The 14,684-nt window shown below is 38.9% G+C and overlaps 1 protein-coding gene across 1 annotated transcript in view; it reads left to right on the top strand.

Moving 5' to 3' along the window:
• The window catches only part of LOC306849067 (adhesion G-protein coupled receptor D1-like), a 54,583-nt gene that overhangs the window by 32,649 nt on the left and 7,250 nt on the right, over positions 1 to 14,684 (top strand). Inside the window, exons 15-16 of the mRNA XM_079383928.1 lie at positions 11,519 to 11,592; positions 12,874 to 12,997. Coding sequence (XP_079240054.1) covers positions 11,519 to 11,592; positions 12,874 to 12,997 — 198 coding nt within the window. The remainder of the gene's footprint in view (positions 1 to 11,518; positions 11,593 to 12,873; positions 12,998 to 14,684) is intronic.

The raw sequence follows: 14,684 nt of genomic DNA, 5'->3' as shown, positions 1-14,684 counted from the left end.
ATCAGGTCTTCGTCTGGCACAGATAACCTTAAAGCATAAACTATAAAGTTATCTGTGCCTGACAAAGACCTGATGGTCGAAACGTTGCAATAAAGGAATTTTTTATGGAGCAGTTAATTCAGTGTGCGGACATTGTTTGTTGCTTTACTAGAAACTTGTAATAGCCAAATCTCAGTAGCCTACTTTTTTTTGTTGACAACAGCAGATATATAAACGATTCTCATTATGAATTTGGGAAGATGTTTTTCACGTGTATCACATGCCTTTAGAAAATAAATAAAAATGTTACTGAGCAAATGACGAGTAACAGTGTTTCAGCGCAGATTTTCCACGTGCTTTGGACTTTGAACCCTGGGGCCGCAAGCTCGTGCAGCGCTGTTTGAATACATGCAATTCATCCGTGTATTTGAAAACAACGTTCTGCAGTTTATTACTAATCGTTTGAGGCCATTTTGCAATTTCAATCATCATACAGTAACCAGCATCAACCACCTCTTCCTCTTCTCACCGGAGACAGAGGAAGATCCAGGAGGGCGGTGGAGCAGAGGCGGAACAGGGGGAGGGACGGAGGGCAAGGTCCATGTGGACGTGGAGAGACTGAGACAAAGCTGGCAGGACAGAGGACCAAGGCGGAGCAGAAAACCAGAGTGAAATCGACAGAGCTGGGAGCCAGGGCGGAGCCAGAGGCCAGGACACGACTGACAGAGCAGGGGCCCACCAGGGCGGAGCAGACGGAAAAGGAGCCCACCAGGGCAGAGCAGAAGATCTCCACGGCAGAGCAGGCGGAGCAGAAGACCACCAGACCGGAGAAGAAGACCGCCACGGCGGAGCTGAAGACCACCAGGCCGGAGTAGAAGACCACCAGACCAGAGTAGAAGATCACCAGACCGGAGCAGACGGAGCAGAAGACCACCAGACCTGAGCTGAAGACCACCTCGGTGGAGCAGACGGAACAAAAGACCACCAGAGCGGAGCAGACGGACCTGAAGACCACGGCAGGGACTGGGACCTAGGGAACACTGAGACACACGAGACAGACAGAGCATTTATGACCCCAAGGGACGAAGCAGAGAACACTACAAGTTCATCGACAGTCTCCCTGATGACCACTGAGTGGGTAAATAGTTCATAATCAGGCTCATTGACTGTAACTGGACCAACAGACAGTTCATAATCAAATGCATTGGCTGGAACAGGACTGACAGATATTTCAATGACTGGAACTGGACAAGCAGATAATTCAAAATCAGGCTCCTTGGTTGAAATGGGACAGACATATGGTTTAAACTTAGACTCCTTGACTGAGACAGGATGGGTAGACAGTTCATTAATGGTTTCTTTGGCAATGACAGGGGTAACGGGACAGACATAGAGTGCATTTATAGTTTCTGAGTTCATGACAGGCAGGGTTAAGAGTTCACAATCGGCCCCTATAGTCGCAACGCAACAGTCGGGAAGTTCACCCATAACCTCCTCAGTTGTGACTGACGGGACTGGTAGTTCAAAGGCAGCCCCTTCGGCTGAGCCAGGACAGGACAATGGTTCACAACCAGCCTCCTCGGCAGACTCAGGGCAGGACAACAGTTCATAGGCCGTGACATGAGCAAATGAAGGTTCATTATTGGCTTCCGTGGCCTGTTCAAAGCAAGGCAAGAGTTCACAGATGGCCTCTATAGCCGCAACAGGGCAGGACGAGGATTCGCAGACGGCCTCCATAGCCGTTACAGGGCAGGACGAGGATTCATAGACGGCCTCCATAGCCATGACAGGGCAGGACGAGGATTCATAGACGGCCTCCATAGCCGTGACAGGGCAGGACGAGGATTCATAGATGGCCTCCATAGCCGTGACAGGGCAGGATGAGGATTCATAGATGGTTACCACTGACACCTCTGAAGGTTCTGCAGCAGACGCCGCCACCTCTGGAGGTTCTACAGTGGTAACATCAGGAAACAGGTAGAGTTCATTAACAGGAAAGGGACAGTGCTCATCTACGGTTCCTTCGACTGTGATATGACAGGCTGGACATGCATTGCTGGGCGCCACCACCATGCAAGGAGCTGAAGCGAGCACCGCCGCTTCGGGAGGTTCTGTAGCATGCGCTGCCACCTCTGAAGACATCACAGTGAACTTCGCCACCTCGAGCAGTTCTGTGGTGGTGTACTCAGACTTGACTGAACTCACGACGATCAACGGTGACTTGACTGGACTCGTGATGATCAACAGTGACTTGACTGGATTCACAAAGATCAGTTGTGACTTGACTGGACTCACGAAGATCAACGGTGACTTACTGGACTCACGAAGATCAGCTGTGACTTGACTGGACTCACGACGATCAATGGTGACTTGACTGGACTCACGAAGATCAGCGGTGACTTGACTGGACTCACGACGATCAGCGGTGACTTGACTGGACTCACGAAGATCAGCGGTGACTTGACTGGACTCATGAAGATCAACGGTGACTTGACTGGACTCACGACGATCAACGGTGACTTGACTGGACTCACGAAGATCAACGGTGACTTGACTGGACTCACGAAGATCAGCTGTGACTTGACTGGACTCACAACGATCAACGATGACTTGACTGGACTCACGAAGATCAACGGTGAATTGACTGGACTCACGACGATCAACGGTGACTTGACTAGACTCACGAAGATCAACGGTGACTTGACTGACTCACAACGATCAATGGTGACTTGACTGGACTCACGAAGATCAACGGTGACTTGACTGGACTCACGACGATCAACGGTAACAACTGGATTCACGAAGATCAGCTGTGACTTGACTGGACTCACGACGATCAACGGTGACTTGACTGGACTCACGAAGATCAGCGGTGACTTGACTGGACTCACGACGATCAACGGTGACTTGACTGGACTCACGAAGATCAACGGTGACTTGACTGGACTCACGAAGATCAACGGTGACTTGACTGGACTCACGAAGATCAACGTGACTTGACTGGACTCACGACGATCAACGGTAACAACTGGATTCACGAAGATCAGCTGTGACTTGACTGGATTCACGAAGATCAACGGTGAGTTGACTGGACTCAGGACGATCAACTGTGACTTGACTTGACTCACGACGATCAACTGTGACTTGACTGGACTCACGACGATCAACTGTGACTTGACTGGATTCATGAAGATCAGCGGTGACTTGACTGGACTCATGGAGATCAATGGTGACTTGACTGGACTCACGACGATCAACGGTGACTTAACTGTACTCATGATGATAAACTGTGACTTGACTGGATTCACGAAGATCAACGGTGATTTGACTGGCAGATCATATGAGACATACACAGGCTCTGATGCAGCATCTGCGATGTTAATGGGTTCTGAGGTGGCAGCCGCGGGATGAATGGAGTCCGAAATAAAAACCGCAACATGTTTAGGATCAGGAACTACTGTAGTGTCAACACAGTACTTTGTGAGTTCGCTCCGTGGCTGCCATTACACGAGCGGACACGGAGTCTCGTTCCTCCGCGACACCCACAGTGAACGCCGAACCAACAGTCAACAAAGCATAGTCCATAAACTGACTGAGAGATGAACAGGGACCCTCACAGATTAGATGTGATTTGAGCGGCTGATTTATACCTTCACAAAAGAAGTCTATGAGCACCCAGTCCGGTAGATCAGAAAAATATGCGAGAGTCCGAACGGCAAGGCAAAGAGTTAATTCAGGCAAGAATCAAAACACGCTCACATTTTATTGAGGTGGGAACTTTATAAGAAATTGTGCAACATTCAGGAGCTGGTTTTCAACCCCTGCCCTGTGCATTTTATAATTACAACAGCTTTACTACTAAAGGCTACATTATATTTCTCTGCAGTGAGGTTTTTCTAATTAAACCAACAAGCTTCAAACTATTAGGCTACTCACTCGCGCATTCTCTCTCATTAATTCATTCAAATTCATTCAAATAAAAATAATCTTACAGCACTATGTTATTTCACTTCAGAATTCTACATCTAATGAGCTGTAGATAAAATAGCATATGGAAATTACCAGTATTTCCATGACAATGTTTCCATGTTATTTCCACGGGTGATCAAAGGGTGACCAAAATCTTATTTCACAATATAAGTAGGTTTACCCTGGCAAAAGTTTGGAATAATTAGCAAGGCTGAATTTGTCTGTTCAATCAATTACAGTTTTAAAATATTACATATTTAATATTGCAGTTTAAAAGAAGTTTTCTATTTTAATATATTTTAAAATGTAATTTATTACTGTGATGGAAAGCTGAATTTTCAAATATGATCATTCTAGTTTGCTGGTTTGGTGCTCAAGAAACATTAATAGCATCAATGAAATGTAATATTATTATTATCAATGTTTAAAACAGCTGTGCTGCTTCGTATTTTTGTGAAAATCACTCTTTTGCTCACTCGTTGATTTACTCATTCACCTGCTGACTCATTCATTCAGTCTCACCTTTATTCACCTACATAATCAATCCCTGATTGCTCAGCCACTCATCTATTTAAACACTCACTCATGGATTCATTCTGTTGCTCAGCTACTCATTCATTGGCTCACTCTCTCAGTCTTTCTTTGAATGTGTCTTTAAGTTGGTCTGACGTCCCCCTCTGTCTTTATTTCCCCTCCCTCTCTCATGCTTTCTCAGATGAATCGTTATAATCTATAGCAGATGGTCTGGCTCAAGCGATCCTGTTGTAGCCAACGGCTGCGGATTGTGTGGCCTCCTCCTTTTCTCCCTTGTCGTATCTCTCTCTTTCTTTCTTGTACTCTAAAATGCCTGCAAACTTAGCCTTTAAACTGTTAGTTCTACCTTGCCTTGTTACTCTAACAGTTATATCTTTAGACTTCTCTCATATTTTGATTTACAGTGACCAAATCCTCCAGCAAGCTTGTGTTTTCTTCAACGTTATGATATAAATACCACTAAGCTCTTAAAACGTCCCCACATGATCACCTGAGCACATTCTGCTGCAGATTTAGCCTTGACTGGATCCAGGTTTTAGGGCTCCACAGAGGCTTCAACCATTTTTTTCCAGAGATCCGGAGGACATCCGACAAATGGCTGACCCCCTTAGCACCTCTCTGGGTTTCTCCTCTGACCACGCACAGCTCCTAGGCAGATGTTATACAGCCTCAGTCTTACCAACGTCAACCGAGTCTCACCGCATGAATGTAGGGATGTTTATAAAGACACGCATGCACTTATTTTACTTTTAAAACGAGCTCGCTCTCTCAAAGTGTTTCTCATGCTAATGATTCTAATTCAACACCCGCTACTTGAAAGCTCAAGATTTAAACTTTTTAATTGACCTAAATCCATTATGATTAAACATTTTGTGTGGGAATTTATTGAAAAGTAGGATAGATTGGTCAAAACAACACTATTTTCATCAGCGCAATTGTTTTATCTCTGTTTATGCACAATGTCACTGTTTGTGGACAAGAGCTTTTCACATGGTTTTGCAGTGATCAAGAAAAGTCAGTATAAAGCGATCACAGTGGTATATATTGAAGCTAAATTTAGTTTTGTGACTTGGGCCTGATTGTGATTTTGTGAGAATCAGATTAAAGTATATGGTTAGCACTCCTACACAGTCATACAGGCCTACTTGGATAACACTAGTTCAGATCTGGCTTGCGATATTTCCTGTTCCTGTCTCATTTCCAGGTTTTTGATGAAACAGGGTTCTACATTTTCATTGACTTTGCAAGTACATTATTCTTTGTCTACAGAAGCAGCTGCTCTAAATTACAGCCCAGCCTGTCCATAGACTATGTAATTACAGAGCCTGTGAATAGAACGGGAGAGACCGAAAACCTACATTTACTTTTCACCATTTATCTTCTGTGTTAAGCTTGGACTACACTCCTCTGTGTTCTTAATTTTAGCCCAGCCAGGCTTTATTTAGATTGAGCAGTTCTTTAAATATACCCATGTGCAGTGCCATTAACCAGCATACCTCAAGAAACCAATGGCATCATGTTTCGTATGGTGTGTAACACGGTTTGGTCTCAATCAGAGAGAATGTGTGAGGAGATGTTTAGCAGGCCATTCCCAACATGTGCTCTTGGGTATGTGTTTGAGAGAGAAAGAGATACATTATTATTAGAAGTATTTAAAGACACAGTCCATCAAAAATGTTACGACAAACTTGAGTATTTACTAATTTATTTTACTTTCCCAATATAAATCTTATTGATCCACAAGAATTGTTATATAACTTTTGAGACATTTGAACAGCTTTTTGGCTGCTTTTTGAGAGAACAGACCACTATTTAACTGCTCTTTTAACACTTGGGAAATTCTGTAGGCTTGTTCTCAGTAAACTCAGTTTTTCCTTCAGTTAGTCAGTGGGTTAGTCATAAAAGTCAGGCATCAAGGGTAATGTCCCTGAAGTAAGACACAGAACTCCCACTTCTTTATCAAACTGTTGGCCTTTCAGATACCCACTGCTATTATATACCCACTACAAGTTATAAATTGTAATGATATGAAGTTAAATTATGTATCTAAGTTATATGTTAGAGCAGGTGAGACCCCTAACCTCTTATATTTAAAGCTGAAATGTTATGAAAGTGTCAGATGTGGGAATGAAGTGGGAATCAAATTAATTAAATGAAATGCAATAATAGTTTACTTGAGTGCTTGAATAGGTCTGCAAGACTACAAGCTTTATTTAAAAAAAAAATCTGTGAGCTGTTGTTTAAATTATTTTTTAAACATTTGAATATGATATTATATTATGTACAGGTAGAATATTTCTTATAATATTATTACATATTATACACCACGGTTTGGGATCAGTAAGATTTTTTAAGTAGAAATTAATATTTTTATTCAGCGACGATGCATTAAATTAATTCAAAGTGACAGTAAACACATTTATAATGTTTCGTAATATTTTTTATTTGAAATAAAGAATCCTGAAAAAACTCTATATACATAAAAATATTAAGCAGCAACATTGTGTTGTTCTGTTTTTCACATTTTTAGTAATAAATGTTCCTTGAGCAGAAATCATTCTAATGGTGTGTGCACACTTAAAGCGAAGCAAATATTTGCATCTCGTTACTCACTCTAGATTATTCACTCACGGGAATAAAAACAATTTTCTGATGCAACTGGATGTGTCAAACCAGACATGTCAGTAAGCTCTTTGCCGATTGGCTTGCACGACAATGCGTCATGCGGATGTTTTCCGCTGGAGTTTAAATTTTACAACTTGTGCGGAAGATGCGATTGAGGCGAACATGTCCACGGCAAACGTGTCGCCCAATTCGCGTTTTCACTTCGCCCAGTCCAAATTTGCGTCTGTTCCCGTCTTTGCATTAACTTTGTATGTAATCAAATATTTAAATTCACTTTTGGTGCACACATATTTAAGCAGTTGATGAAAATACAGTTTTTTACTAGATGAATGAATTGCATATTAAAATATATTAAAATAGAAATGAGTCATTTAAAATACTATTTCACAATAATACTGTTTTTACTGTATTTTTGATCAAATAAATGCAGCCTTGGTGAGCATAAAAAAACTCAAAAATCTTACCAAACCTACACTTTTGAATGGTAGGGTTATTAATTATATATCTTTGTTAAATTACATATGCTTGTTTTAAATAATATTCATGAGCTAAGCCTTTGCCATGTTGTGATGTTACAGCCAACACATCTGTGTACCTCCCACCCTCAAACGGTCCCCAACAAACAGTGACGCGGATGGAGAGATCACTCACTCGGGTGTGAAGTGTGAGGAAGTTTGGCACCCAAGTGAAGCTTTCAGGGGAACTTTGAAAGAGACCCAAATAGAGCAAAGATGTGAGGTTGTTTTCGATTAACTTCTGGCACATTCTGGTGGAAGAAGTCTCATATTTTGACAAAAGAGATGAGAGGCGGGCTAAATTAAAATTATTTTACTCAATTGTTGTGACTTTAGGTCATTTATTAATTTCAACCATATTAAACCAAATCCGCAGGGCTCAACCTAGCTTGCATGCCTTACGGTCCTCGATTTTTGTCCAAAACTGTCAGTTTCATCCAGAATGTTGATCAATATTCACATTATTACAATTCTCCACATTCCTCTGAGCGACAATACAGAGGCTCGCATTCACTTGGAATTACACATCGTCCAATCAGGAGAGAAACTGACACACCAGTTGGCAAAGTTGACAGTGTAAACCATTCCATCAGCATGACAGGGATGAGTGTTTTCTGCTTAATTATGAACACATGTCACTCAGGCTCTCTGAATAGACCTGATGTGTGATTACACAACCTGCTGCCATCTCATAGGCCGGTGAGAATGATGTCATAGCAGCTGCCAAATACCCCAAGCACCCCCCAAAAATCGAAGTTTACGTAACATCTAGCCAACGTTTAACCCCTGCGATGAGTACAGTTTTCAGTGGCTATAAAAGTTATAACTCGAGGACCTGTACAAGCTTGTGGTTTGTTTCTCATAAAAGCCTCTGCTTAATCACCTACCTGTGTTTTTGCATGTATTTTAAGTGTAATTTCACTCTCTCTGTATCTTTAGATAGGTTAAAAAGGGAGCTCCTCCAATTCTGCGTGCTCTTTTGCAAGCCCTTTGTTGTTAATAAAGTGTTGGAGTGCTTTCACGCTTCTCTGGCAAGTGCAGAGCGCTGCGGGGCAGGGGGGAGCCGCAAACACCAAGCCAACCCCATCTGTGTTCATTTGACTGGTGAGAGAGAAAGAGACTTGCTGATGGAGCTGTAAAAATTACCTGCTTTTTTTAGTAATGAGATTTTGGCCTAGAGAGAGAGAGTGGGACGGCAGTAGACTCTGAAAGAGAAGCTAAAACGAGCGAAAGTGAGAAGCTTTGGGAAGCGCAGAGGAGAACCGCACCCATAGCCGCTCCTCTCTACTCATCGCACAGTCTGTCTTGTCCCTGTCAGTGTGGCTCAAATTTTCCATCTACTCGCACTTAGACTGACTTTTGACTTGTGGAATATTGTATTCTGACAGAACGGACCACAAACTTTTACTTAGAAATTGCTAATTAATTGGTGTGTGATTTTTTTCAATCTCCACATCTTTGCAGAAAATCCTGAAAAATAGTGGAAAATGTGTTAAAAAAATTATGATGTGACGTTAATGTTGCAACCTACTTGAAATTATACTGATAACCACAATAATAGCACAACAACAATATAACTGTTGAATAAAATAACTATTTAAATCAAATCTAAAATCAGATGTGATTGTATCGTGCAGGAACTTCTGGGAGCGTTCAGGAATTTATTTGATTTATTTATTTATTTTTCACTGAATAAATTATTAGTATTTAATATTAATAATTTAATTAATAATTAGTATTTGTCTTATCTTTGTAACTTACAATTCACCAATTAACATTTTTTTGCCGAAGCATTTTTACATAATTTTTAATTTTATTTTTATTTTTAATGATTTAAGATGATCATTTATGTATTATGTGCTAGAATGATAATTTATGTATTAGATCATCTGAAAATCATTATTTAAAAAAAATATATATTATTTTCATTTATGGTCTGAGTTTCTGTTTGTTTCCCTTATAAAAAAAAACATCTAAATACTAGAAGGTGTGTGTGAACTTAATTAAATTTCAATCACACATATTTCCCTCTCTGAAACTCTTAGACGTCATTTACGCCATTTTTACGCCAGCCATACAAGTAGTGCAAAATTTTTAAAAAAACGATGCACCAGGTTTGTATCTCCTAACACCCCATGCAATTACTCAGTCACGCTGTTCTTTCCTTTTAGATGTTAATATTTTGTTCTGTTCTGCTCCCTTCGGGCAACAACACACTTTGCCACATTCATTTAAACCACCATTTTATTAGTTAAACATCTTCTTAAATCAATTAACAGGCTCAGTTTATATGGGATGATATTAGACTCAAAATGATTAATAGATGCACGCACAATTATCCATGTACTGCATATATTTTATGCATGTATCTTACTAACCACGAACAAATGTCTTTCAATTTGAGTCTGTGGAATTCAGGATTAAATGATTGTGCAGCGATTTTAACAAATACAGACATGTTTGAGCATAAAAATGTTGTGATCTGCATTAATATGTCATAAATTGCTCATACAAAAAGGAATCCGTGCATATTGTTTCAGTGTAGTGATGCACATTTGCGAATTTTTCAAATCGTGTACACGTTAATGAATTGCACTGGGCTTTGTGCATTGGTAGTTGTGTGTGTGGGCGTCGTGAAATACTGCAAACTGCGAAAATGAAGTCTCAAAATCCAAATGAACCGAACAAGATTAATGCAAACAAGATGTCAATACATGCACGTGTGTCACCTGATCCACAAATACACGGATTCCTTTTTGTATGAGCAATTTATGATATATTAATGCAGATCACAACATTTTTATACACAAACATGTGTGTATTTGTTAAAATCACTGCATAAACATTTAATCGCGAATTCCACAGACTCAAATTGAAAGACATTTGTTCGTGGTTAGTAAGATACATGCATAAAAATGTATGCAGTACATGGATAATTGTGCGTGCATCTATTAATCATTTTGAGTCTAATATCATCCCATAAGTTTATAGCCGAGAGGTTTGGAAAATGCTACAAACTATGTTTATTCTGAACAAATAATTTGTTGTGACCGTTAAGAGTCCTATCAGTCAGTGGTATTATAGTTCAAACTAAAATTAAAAACCACAATAAACATTAGCTTAATATAAAATATTTAAAAATTTTTGCAACTTTCAACAAAACATTTCTTATTTTCTAGCTTAATGTACTAGAATAACCAAAAATAAATAAATAATGAAAACTATAAACACATATTTTGAAAAACACAATAACTAATATAAATAACAACACATGACAAAATTACCAAAATTTTGACTAAAATTTAAATAATTCAAATTAATAAAAACTATAATAGTATCTTAATAATAATACCAAAATAACACTGCATCAGAAACTGATTAAATTTCACTTGTTATCCTGAATGTAATCTTATCTTTATTTCTATCTGCTGTCAAACGCAGCCACAACTGGTTCACATTTTGAATGTTCAGAGTTAGTATGTTCTTCCGATTCTCTCAATCCTTTCCTCTCTTAAATTATCACCAGTTAGACTGGATGATGTCCTGAAGCTGTTTCCAAGCTGTTTCCGAAACATAATTCATCTACTCTACCAGCTGTGTCTGGAATATGGGTCTGTTCTTTACTCCATCCCGATATAGTCATGTCATAGTTGTTCTGAGAGTCTGACTATTACTATACAGTAGAGATGAAAAGCGTTCTTGTTTCTGAGTGTATATATCTACTTGAAAGGACTGTGTGTGTATGTATGTTTTGAAATGTCACCTATTGATATATTTAGCAATATTGCACCACTGATACTAAAACACTTTTGAGTGCACATGAGTGTGTCTGAGAAGGACTTTACTGTGTTACGACATAACAGCTGTGATGTTTCATTCTTAACTGTGTCTTTCAGAGTAAAGAACAGCAACTCCAGGCCTCAAACCAAAGTAATAAAGTGTTCCTGTACTGCGCCTTCCTGGACTACAGGTGGGTCACACAGCTTCAAATATGTATTTGTGCACACAAATGTTGATTTCATTTTTACAATTGCTTTTTTTTGTGTATGTATTAATATCCCAACTTTCTTGAACTATTATAATCTGTTGTGTACTTTAAAATATATACTGATAACCACCATAATAACAAAATAGCACGATTTAATTGAAATAATATGTATTTAAATAAAATATCAAGCCAAATGTGATGGTGACTTTAGAGAATGTCTTTTTACTGTTAATTATGAAGTTGTTGTTTTTTTTTTTCAGAAAAACTGGTGAAAACTTAATGCATCCTTTTAACAGTACTTTAATATAAAAGTCTTATCCAATTAACAGTGTAGCTGTTTTTACATGCTTTTTCTGTTAAAACTCTTCAAACTACAGCGTGAGACTCATGTTTACATTTTTAGATATTTCTATGATATCTTTCACTTTATTTATTTTCTTTTATGTTTCTCTTTGAGTGTATCCCATCTTTCATCCTCAGTGTCACTGTTCAGAGATATTTATGCAGTCCTTCCTGTATATTCTCTCTCTCCATCTGTCATTTTAAGTGTCTCATTTTCACATTTCCTGTTAAAGCTTGTCAGGAAGTGCTTTAATATATCAATGTGTATGTCTAATATTTATGTCCCACTGTTATCCCGTTACCTACGTAAGGGCCAGAAATAGGTTACATTTATAACATTTAGCACATATACAGTACATCGGGATATCCAGCAATTTAAGCATTTTGATTGTGACTATTTACAGAATAGAATTTGCCATTTTTCTTACAGTCCAATTCAATCTTTGTCTTCCAATTCCTCATTCAACCATGTCATTTAGAAATTATGAAAGTCTGTTTTTAATAAAAAGCAATTTTATACCATAATAGTTATATAAACGAATAAACGAAGCCAATTCTTAGGATCATGTGAAAAATGTGAATAATTTGAAATGGAGTATGTTTGATTTGGATTGAGACTTTCTTGATTTCTTTCTCTCTCTCTGATTCTTTTTCATGCTCGTTCACTCTTTGTCTCATGTGGGCATTTAATAAATGACTGCATCTATAATGGAATGATGAAGTTGGAATATTTGCTTGCACTGAGATTAATGGGGTCTTGCGTTCGTTTTGATTTAGTTTAGATCTGATTTGATTAATAACTCTCTGGTAATTCCATTAACGCTGGGCGAGGGTGTGAATGTGTATGGTTTCAATATAAACAATGAATAACTCCAGCAACCGTAATGCTCAATTAAACCTGTATGTATGTGTGTGTTTCAGCTCCAAGGAGGGTGTGTGGTCCAATGAGGGGTGTGTGAGAGCTGATGGAAACCTGTCCTTCTCTATTTGCTTGTGTAACCATCTGACAAACTTCGCCATCCTTATGCAAGTGGTTCCCATGGAGGTGAGGCACTCTCAGGGTTGCTCTGTCTGGTGCTAGTTTTCTTTTGTGCCATAGATGAGTTACCATTCGTCTTGCTTGCTTTGGCTAAATATTAAGTTGATTCAAATAATTCAACTTTGAAGCTCATTGTGTGTGGTTTTAGGTTTTACACGATTCTGCCTTCATCCTCCATGGAACATTAAATTGATTATTGTGACAGTAAAGACATTTATGTTACTGTTTCAAATAAATGCTGTCCCGAGAATCCTGAAAAGAAAAATCTTATCTACCCCAAACCATTGAACAGTATACTTTTACTTTTTTTGTATATATTCATATTCTTTTTTTTTTTCTTTCTTCTTTTTTTTAGTTTTGCAAATTACATTGTTAGGAATAATACATTTTACTGCTTTACTGTTCTATTTATTCACTTTCATTATTATTGATTCTGCAAAGTTTCACCATGAGAGCCCTGTTTTAAGATTCCATTTCCAAGGAAAATAAGCATTCAGCCTCAAAAAAACACATTTTGAGACCTCTGTGATTTTCTCCATTCCATCTGTTATGAATGCAAGAATGCATTCAATCTGAATGGCCCATTTTAAATGAAAGCATGCACTTATTTCTAATTTTGATGCAAATAGGAGAACTGAATCCTCCCACAGAGATATGAACAAGTAGACATTGACATCTCTGCAGATTCACCTTTTTTTGCCTAAGAACATTTCTTTCAAATAGAAACCTTTTGTAACCATAGTAATCACTGTCACTTTTCATCAGTTTAATGCAACCTTGTTGAATAAAAGTAAATATATTTCTTTAAAAAAAAATTTTACTGACCCCGCATTTGAGCAGTAGTGTTAGTATAACCTATTATGCTCCAAAAAATATTTAAAAAATGTACCATGTTTCTTGTGGGGTTTTTTTTTGTTGTTGTTTTTTTGATAAGTCAATTATCTAACTTTACAAAGCCCCATATTGCAACATTATTCTAATAAAAAAACGACTTATTTACTCATTCGGTCTGACTAGCTAAGCTTATCTAAGCTGTATATGTCAAGAAATATGCACGTATAATGCAAAACTGGCAGTGGACCCTGACGTTAGTGGAATTTCTCAAGATTCCTTGATTGAGCGTGTAGGTCATTTCCCAGCAGGGATCTCTAAAAACACCAAGGCACTGCGATGAATGCGATGCTAACTGTGTTTCTCATCTTCAGTGAGCCAACAGCATGCAGGGCTTGAGGTTTTGATTGGCCAAGACTCTCAGTAAATCAGCAGCAGAGCTTTAAGCAAGAAGACAATTTGGACGTAGTTAAGACACTTCTCCAAGGGTGACGTGCTGGATTTTGTTTCAGGTTCATTCGAAACCCGTCGTTGTGTGTGAAAGCGTCTCGAGAGAGGCCGCTAGTCACAGGCCGCCAGTGCGGGTCGAAGACTGTGGGCTCTTTTTGGGCGGACAGATGGATTGTCATTTGTCAGAGAAAGCTTGTAAATAACATCCGCCTTTGAAATACTGAACGACAGGCACAGCTTGATATTTTGGTAAACTTTGTCCTGTTGATTTATTTAAAGAGAGCTGAAGAGCGAATTTAACTCAGTCTAAAGACCCTGTCAGCAACAACTACTCGCAAAGTAGGGACATGTTTGTGAAGATGAGAGACATATTGCTTCACACGAAGGCAGATTGCCATTTCGAGATCCGTGC

Source organism: Barbus barbus (assembly GCF_936440315.1).
Source record: "Barbus barbus genome assembly, chromosome: 29".
Lineage (NCBI taxonomy): Eukaryota > Metazoa > Chordata > Actinopteri > Cypriniformes > Cyprinidae > Barbus > Barbus barbus.
This window is presented reverse-complemented; position numbering and strand designations above follow the sequence as displayed.